General features: G+C 32.5%; 1 protein-coding gene across 3 annotated transcripts in view; it reads right to left on the bottom strand.

The window, feature by feature from the left end:
• Window positions 6,087–9,613, bottom strand: part of LOC107622073 (NAC domain-containing protein 92-like) — a 17,594-nt gene continuing 14,067 nt past the window's right edge. The window contains exons 2-4 of one of the 3 annotated variants that reach the window (XM_021113850.1): window positions 8,309–8,443; window positions 7,463–7,752; window positions 6,087–6,759 (exon numbers count right to left, since the gene is read on the bottom strand). In XM_021113850.1, coding sequence (XP_020969509.1) covers window positions 6,265–6,759; window positions 7,463–7,741 — 774 coding nt within the window. In that variant the 5' untranslated portion in view covers window positions 7,742–7,752; window positions 8,309–8,443 and the 3' untranslated portion in view covers window positions 6,087–6,264. Of the gene's footprint in view, window positions 6,760–7,462; window positions 7,753–8,308; window positions 8,919–9,613 lie in introns of those variants that run through there. The other 2 variants (XM_021113849.1, XM_016323997.2) reach the window with 2 other exon arrangements.

The raw sequence follows: 9,613 nt of genomic DNA, 5'->3' as shown, positions 1-9,613 counted from the left end.
CCAATTAAACCGTGGGTAAGATAAGAACCCTCAAACCCTTTGTGAAATTATTGAATTAGTAAGCTTTGGGGTTGATTATAACGATATAATGTGAAAATAGATTGAATTACGTTGATTTGAAGTTCAATTGGTGGTTGAGTTGTTGATTTAAATCTTGGAGGCTGGGAACCCGACTTTGGTGTGCTCTTGGTGAAGTGAAAGCTTGAAGAACGGTGAAATTTGAGGTGTCCGAGCATTAAGGAGGAATCAACTAAGGTATGGTTTTGGTTTTTCGTAAATAATATATAATGTAACGTAAAAACTTAGGCTAGATGACTGTAGAATAGGTTGAACTACGTGAACTTCATAAGGTTTAGTGATATTTGGTAGAAATGTTGAGTTGTCATGAGCCGTGATGATAATTGATGATAATGATGATTTTGAGTTGTAAATGTTAATGTGTTGATGAGTTGTATAGTTTTGATGGAGGATTGTTGGGATAGAATTGCTAAACATTAAGAATTGATATGTTATGAAAGATATGGAATGATTATGAAACTATGTTGAATGAGTTTAATGTTGTTTTGAGGTGTAAAACATTGGGTTGGATTGAGGTTATTGGTAAAAACAGAGGTTTGGTGATTTTGATAAAAACTTGATTTTTAACTAACCTCGGCGGGCCATAACTTGGCTTCCGAACTCTCAAATTTTGTCAAAATTGTTTCAAATAAAATTGGGTCTGTGAAATTTATGTCGTTCAAAGAAGTGATAAAAAATAATTTTTAACGAAAAAGTTATTCTCATTGAAAGTTTGGTGTGTAAAAGTACTTTCTGCAGAACTTAACAACTTTTTACCACTTTTGATGGACATGCGTACGCGAACACACATGCGACGTGGACCGTGAGCTCTACCCAGATGTCCAGCATACGCAGGAGTGTGCATGCGTACGCGAAATAGGAGGATTTACAGGCTCGCGTACGCGGGCAGTACCACATGACACAGGAAGGCTTTCCTGTCCAAGGGGCTCACGTACGCAGACAAGAGTCGCATATGCGAGATGGGCAAAATTTACACCTCCGCGTACGTGAAACATGGCATGCATACACGGAACCCCTGTTTTAGCCAAAGATGATATTTTTGAACGTTTAACCAAACCTCTAGCTTTCCAAATCTCCCTTACACTTGTTTAAGGTCCGTTAGTGAGCCTTTAAGCCTCAGAATGAGGATGAGCCTATTAAATAAATTGAGGAGATATTTGAAAAGGTTTTGCGAAGTGTTAACTGAACTAATAAAGGGTTGGTGATGTTAAATAAAAAGTGATTGATAAATATGATGATGATAATGATGAATTGCAAATTGAATGAGAGATGGATTGATGATGTTTGAACTTGAGTGAAGGATGATGAAGATTGATATTAAAGTATGATATTTGAATGAATTGAATGATTATGAGATATAAGTCACCGGGTAAGAGGGGTGGCGTTGTTCACTCGCTCCGGATATATGTTGAGACTCCGGGTAAGATGCAGTGGTATTATCCACTTGCTTCGGATTAGAGTTCGAGACTTCGAGTAAGAGGCAAGGGTTGAGTTCTGTTGTCGCTTGCTCCAGGTCAAGAACTGTAACACCACCTGGGTAAGAGGCAAGAGTGAGGTTGTCCCCTACTCTTGGTACGCAGGTAAGATACAAGGGATGCGGATTGATCTCACTTGCTCTGTGTTTGGTGTTTTGTCCAAGGTTAGCTATCGGACATGTCGGGTTTGGCTTTATAATCGACAGATAAGACTCATCGGCTATAGGATAGACATGCATCATGCGCATTTATGTGATTTGTTTGAGTATACTTTGTTTTGTCTTGCCTAATTGTTTAACGGTAATTAATTGCTACTTGTCCTATCTGCTGTAACTGCTACCTTTATTTGTATTTTCTTTGTCTAAATTGTATGTGTTTGCAACATAGAGATCTTTCATGCTGGCGGAGGTGACGTTGAGGTTAGTTCCATTTGTGTTTCGGAGGGTTGGAGGAGACAGAAAGTGAAGTATTAGGTTAAAGATGGATTTAAAACTTGAACACCTTAGATAACTTACCTAATTTATGGTTTAGAATACTTTCTTAAATTTATTTCTGAGTGTCAATTTCTAGGATTGCCTATGCCTTTTCTGGGACTTTTTATGTTAACTATACGGGCACCTTTACCATGCTAAGAATCTCCGGTTCTCATTCCATACATCTATTGTTGTTTCTCAGATGCAGGTTTGGAGGCACCTCATTAAGCGTCTGGAGACTTTCAAGAAGCGAAGAACTATATTTGGGTTTATCGTTCTAGTTGTATTTGTATACATGTGTGTTCATAGTTGTTCTTCGCACCTTGTATTTTGTAATTTTGCCCTCTTAGAGATTACTTATGGAGAAACAAGAGTTTATATTGTAGTTTGAGTAATGTTTTGGGATTGTATATGTGTGTATATATATACTCTAGCTGGCCTTAACTTCGCAGGTCGAGTTTAGAGTCATATCCATCGTGCAATGCACGCAGTTATCGATAGACAGAAGAATCATGGTATGCACTTTCGTGTACTAGCTAAAGCGTTACGTTTGTCTGGTGGAGATCATATTCACGCCGGTACCGTAGTAGGTAAACTTGAAGGGGAAAGAGATATTACTTTAGGTTTTGTTGATTTATGACCTTAGCTTTGCAGGTCGAGTTTAGAGCGTGATTTTACTTATCCGTTGGAACTCTATATATATGTATGTCATTTAGTTTTCTGTATAAGCCTTCTATCTTAACATTTTTTGCGAGCGACGCATTTTCGGTTTCGTTTTGATCTTACCCTTTTTCCTTCAAGACTCCTAACTATATTATCCTTGTTATATATGTATGTATTTTTACTTTTAGAGATCATAGCGTCTCACCACCTTTGATTTATGTCCTTGACGTAAAACTTTGTGTGGTAGAATGTTACACCTAGCGATCAAATGGTTTAACACTCTCCCGAACGGGTCAATCGACAGCTTCTAGGATATTTTCAGAAAGTTTATGGCATAGTTCACCACTAGATATTGACTAGGAATTGAAAACATTTTAGATCTTGTAGTGAGTCAACTATATGGATCAAATAATGTCATTATGTGCTATCATGAATAATATTCATGTTTTATATCACAGATAAATCGTTCTATACTGGTTGAGGAAGAACGTGTTAGAAGCGAAACTGAAAATGCAAAGGTGTCTTCGGAATCTACAACCCTGTAGCTTCACAATCTAATGCATGAGAAGAGTTATTATGTTGAAGTAATAAAGGCTTGCAAAGAATTAACATCAAAATATCCTTATATTGAATTTGTGTCTGATGAAGAGTTTTTTTATGATGCGCTTGAAGAAGCCAAGGGCTCTATTTTGTCAAATCATAGTACTCATGATCTGATGCTTAAAATGCTCAATTTGAGCTATCCCAGGTGACAACGGGAGGATATTCTCAAAAAGTTACTAGCTCACTTTGATGTTGTTTTGTTTTTAAAATTTTGTTATGATGCTAATAAGGAAAATCATGATAGAATATTTAACTTTCACACTTCAATATATTACTGATTTACTTAACTACTTTAGATTTTGGCTTCTTTGCCATTTGCTTTGTTTATTGAAATCAAGAATTTGATCAGAGTTTCTTGATTAGGAGGTAGTCATTGATGCATTTGGAATTTATGTTGAACATGACAGAGAGTAACATATATATGGCATTTAAGCTACAGATATTTAAGGTTACTCATATAATAAGCATCTAGCTGTAATATCTCAAATTTGAAAAGTTCTTCTCTCATTTTCTTTCTTAGCATTTTCACTGGAGGGCAATATATGCGATTATAAATTCTTATTTCACAATTTTTTTTATCAGCGCAAAAAGCTCTGTAAACTTCATGAAAAACTAGAACAAAAGAAGAAAACCCTTTTGGAGACGATTGCAAAGCGAAAGAAGTTTTTGTGAACTCTCCCTTAAAATTTCAAGCCTCTTAAAAAAGCATCCTTACCAATACAAAATCAACTAGGCATGGAGCATACTAAGAAAATAAAGCGGCATCATTCTGCGAAATTGCTACCACAACTTTAGCACATCATCAAGCTATTGATCTGGAGATTATAGGAAACGTGAAAGATGCTCAAGCTTTAGCACATCATCAAGCTTTTAAGGACACTGGTAAGTAAAAGTTGTATCACTTCTATTAATTATTAATTAGCATCTATGTTATCTAGTTTCCTTGCTCGCTCAATGTCGTTGCACTATTGATCCATAGGATTATAAACTTGAAACTCTTAAGTATCTTAGATTACTCATTCAGACCAGAACATCGCTCCTATTAAATATTTAGGACAGTATTTATTGAAAATCAAATGTATATACTATATATTTTCTGTTATATAGGTATTGAGCTTCACCAAGAACAGGTGGTCATCGTGGTCACCAAGAACAGCTTCACTCAAATTTGCTGAGTTTGTTAGATATTTTACAAGCACAAGTTTATGTCTGAAACATTTCTTCATATCATCAACAGGATTGTTGCAAAACACCATTTTGGAGAATGTAGAGTGTATCTGGTTCAATTGTACAGGGGCAAAGGATTGAGAAGTTGTGGCAAGGAAGTAAGTAGAAACGAAAATGTTAGGAGAGCTTGCTTCTCTCATGTTCTATTATCTTTTTTTTTTCTTGTTCTTGATTACCTTCGTTTCATTTTTTCATCAACCTTTTGATCTCAATGTAAATTTCATGATTAATAGTGAGAATGACAGCAGAAGATTGTTTTAAAATAGATGTAATTCAACGGCACGGTGAGGAGTTGCTACTAGATATCGCTGCAGGGATGAATTTTTTGAAAGGACAGAACGAAAAATAGATATTAGGATTGGAATTATTTTGTATTAAAAAAATTCAAAAAGTGCAAAAAAATATACCTATAATATATTAAAAGAACAGGTGTGATTTTTAAATCAAAATTCAAATTTTTTGCGACACTTTGTACTAAAATCAGCTGTGGTTTTAAAATCACAGAAAACAAGTTTAAAATTACAGTGCAACAATTGCGGCACATTGGAAACCGCTGCAAAAAATGGCAAAAACGCTTCAAATAGCGGCGGTTATTCATCCGCTGGTAAACATATGGTCAATGCTAATAGTCTCATATCATATCGCAGTGTTTTTGAACCGCCGCCAAATTATCTGCCGCAAAATATAGAAACAATGGCGGTTATATCAGCGGTTGCTAGAAACCGCCGCGAAAACAATTGCTCGCGCCATTAACCAAGACAGTTCGTTCAACCGTTGGAATTGGTTTTTGCGGCAGTTTAAAATCACCGCTAATTACGAAAAAAACCGTTGCAAATCTCCATGTCTCTTGTAGTGAACCACTAAACCAACCCAGTTTGGTTTGTCATTATCATTTTTGTCAGAGTCTTGTTATGTATTATCGTTTTTGGTCAAACTATGACTTTGTTTTTTGTCAAAGTAGTTCTGGACTAATTTCTATTATTCTAGAAAATGGGCTCATAAATGGCCCAAGTTTATGTCCACCATCTTTCTCTTTTTTATCAGCAACCAAACTCTAACTAAAGACAAGACGAAAAAAAAGTCTAACTAAAGACCTGCATGCAAGGCATTGGTTTAGTAGTAAAGTTCTGTCTTATAATAGGTGCACCTAGTATTGAGATTTGGCTGAAGTCAATAGTAAATGAGAATTCTTGGTATTATGTGTATAAGTGTGTAGTATGTGTGAGTATTATAATATTGTAATATCTAAGATTAGATGTTGTCTAATCCATTTTAACGAAAAAAAAAAAGAGTAAAGACCATATATATGCAGCTAAGGCAATGATATAGTGGAAGATTTGCTGGCTGCCAAGAAAGTTGCACCAGGTTCGAATTCCGAGTTAAACTCAGAAAGGAAAATATAAAACCTATAGTAGTGTGTGTATGAGTGTGTATTTTATGTAAGACAAGAAAATATATATATGCAAATAGCTTTGGCACTACAATACCTGCCTTAGCAAAAAAATAAAAAAGACTTTACCGTCGATTTTGTAACTTTAACTAAAGACGTAGCAAATTTTTGCTTTGCAAACAACTATCAGTTAATATATATATATTTTTTTTCTTTTTATTACAAATGGGTTCAAGCCCAAGATCTAAAGACAGAAGAAGGAAGCTAAACTATGTTATCCTAATCAACTGAGTTAACCTTAATAAGTTGAAATTATTAGAAAAATTAAACCAATTCTAATCATAATCCTAATTCTCTAAAAATTCCATAGGGAACCATTGTCCACATGTCCTACAGAATCATATGCATAATATTCCTGATTCTCAAATGATGTTTGGAACACTTCTCTATTGTTGTACATCAAAGAGAACATGTCAGCATCAAAGTCCGTCTCCTTAGACGCATTACTTGTAGGGGCATTTTCGGAAATATCCCATGTGGCAGGGTTAAGGGTGTCTAAATCTGAAGAATCATAGGATGAAGAATAAGGTGGTTGTTGTTCCAAGAAAGGAGTTTCAATGCTATCAAATATGATGTCATCATTATTATTATCATCATCACGTGTGATTGGATTTGGATCCTCACTTTGATTATTTGGGTCTGATGAAAAGAATGTTACTTGTGAAGAATCCATTAATTGGGGAAGTTCCTTATTTTCATAGGAGCTGAACTCAACCAATCCCTGTGGTTGTGGAACATGCATTACTTTCTTTTCACTTTTGTGTAGAACTCTGCACAAAGCCCACTCTTTCTGAAATGAAAAAATAAAAATAGAAAAGGAACCATGTTAACAAATACTAAATTCAAATCAAATTAATTTGCATGAATTGTTAATGTTAAATATTTTATTTTATATAGATATTCAGTTATGTATTACTATATCAGTATATATAAATGTTAACTCAATTATTAACTATCTCAAAAATAAGCCATACATATGCATTATGTATAAAATTAATAGTGTAAAATTGAACGAAAGTTGCATGAATATATAGGTATCCGGATATGTATACACGAAAAGTTTTCATATATTTTATATATAAATACATGTGTTATTTAAATTATTTTTAATATATATTTTATATATTTAAATTTATAATTTATAATTAAAAATAAAAAATTTATGATTTAAAGTCTGAAATTTAAAATAAATAAAATAATTTTAAAAAATTAACTGTTGTTAGCTAAAAAAAGTTAATGACTTAATATTATTCATACTAAAAATGTACTTTTATAGTTTTTTATTTTATTTTTTGGTTAAATGTCACATATATACAACACGTGTATTCATACTTTTTATGTACAAATACGGTTATATCGACAAAAATAACTACTCCATCCAAAGAGATTAATGTATTACTAATTCAAAAGTTATAAATACATGCATCAAATTAAATGACAATATAATTTTTTTTTCTGACATGGCTGATGCATACTGATTGAACTCTAATTACCTTGGTTTCTTTGGGTAGATTGTATATAGAAGGTTTATTATCGCCTTCCAACCTATATTCATGCATGACCCAATTTGTCTTTTCACCATTTGGAGCTCTTCCTTTGTAGAAAACAAGTGTTTTCTTCATCCCAATAAGTGCTTTTGCTTTTGCATTGTATATCTCTCTGTCTTTCCCTGTGGCCTTCCAGTACCCAGCGCCAGTGGCTCTATTTGTCCTTTCACCTGTTGGGTATTTTTTGTCCTTCAAACAGAAAAAATACAATTCTTTTTCTCCCATTTTGCCCCTCCCTTCATTGAAAAAAATTAAAATAATAAATAAAAATCACAAATTTTGAAGTCAAAATAAATCAAAGGATGCTAAATAAAAAATAATATCATTAAAAACTATATTTCTACATATATATAAGTATACACCAAGATAGAATAACAACAATTTTTTAAATATTTTACGACGATTTTAAACCGCTGCAAAATGAAATATCAACATTTTAAACATCATATTTTAAGACACAGAGAAACAAATTCACAGTAATTTCCAGTAACTATTGGCGGCAGTTTATAACTAAAAAATATAATGCCATAAACAAAAAGTTACTTATTATACATATTTTCTACTTAAATAGGCATTTAAGAAATTTTCAGGAAAAAGTCATTTACATGTTATTTAAATATTCAGAACTAGTTAAAATCTCATTTATAATATTAAGATTTACATTAAAAAAAGAATGATTGAATAATGATGAATATTTTTAAAATATATTTCAAAGGCACATAATAAAAAGAGAATCAAATGATGAAAACCCAATTTATTTCTGAAAGGGAAAATAACAATTGAGATACTGACAAGGTAAATCCCAAGGCTCACACTTGTTGAAATCAGCCTCTCCAATAATGGCAGTTGCATAGAAGCAGCTACCAACAACCTTCTGAGAGAGGTAGTGAGTTATGAGCTCTTCATCTGTTGGATGAAACCTGAAACCTGGTGGCAGTTCAATCTTTGTATTCATTTCTATGTTATTATTTCTATTATTATTGGTCTTGATGTATTAAATTGTTATGTAACTGAAGAGAAGAAAAAAGAGAGATAGAGAATAATGGAAGGAGTAGAGTTGAATGAAGATGTTGTTCTTATTAAGTGCTTATAAATAGTGGATTTTATATATATATTTGAAAAATTGGGTGCATAGTTCAGAGAACCTTGGCTTTATTATAGTTATAGATAGAAAAACTATTGGGAAGTTTCATGCTTTTTATATTTTAGGTTTGTGTCTTTATTACTTTTATGGGATAAGTTAAGTTTTGATATCCAAAACTGAAAACTTGACCAAGAACACTTCACCCAATTAATTAGATAGCCTTTCACGTAACTGTTTACATCCCTTGTGTTTTTGTGCATACATATCTCTAGTAATTATCCTTTTACTTCTTGACTCAAACAATGATTCACTAATTTATACATAGCTAGTTCTCTATTTTATTTTATTTTAATTTTTTTATTATTTTTTACACAGATACTTTTTTGATTTATTGTGTTTAAACGTATCGAACACATTTCGAATATAATATTTATCGACATGCATCTGACACACGTATTTTGTATGTCCAACAGTATCTTAATAAAAAAAAATTTTTTCAATGAAATTTTACTCTTTCATTGTACTTTCATAAAAGTTGACCTTACATATGATGTGTACATATGTAATATTATTGTTTTCTTTTAATTTCAACGCTAAAAGGAAAAAGGAGTTACCTCCAACCCATACATTGCTTTACACTTTAATAATTGTGTACTGTTGATATTTATCCACAACAGACGAAAAACCTCACTCTTTTCATCAAAATAAAAAAATAAATAAAATAAGAACACACCTCTAGCATGTTATATATATAACCAACTTTTTTCTCAGGAGAAAAATTGGTCCAGATCAACCTTATCCAGAAGCATGGTCAATATGCATGTTGAAGTTATAATTTAAGTACAAAAAAGTTACGTTAAATGAATAACAAAATTAAAGAAAAAAGAGGTGTGTTATAGTTTGGAACAATGTGGGAAGTTTAATAGAAGAAGGTTAACAAACAAATGGAGAAAGGATTTAATTTTTATGTATAAATATATTAAATATTTAATATAGTATTTATATTTATTTTT

Source organism: Arachis ipaensis, chromosome B10 (genome assembly GCF_000816755.2).
Source record: "Arachis ipaensis cultivar K30076 chromosome B10, Araip1.1, whole genome shotgun sequence".
Lineage (NCBI taxonomy): Eukaryota > Viridiplantae > Streptophyta > Magnoliopsida > Fabales > Fabaceae > Arachis > Arachis ipaensis.
The sequence above is the reverse complement of the archived record's forward strand: the minus strand, read 5'-3'. Positions and strand labels throughout refer to the sequence as shown.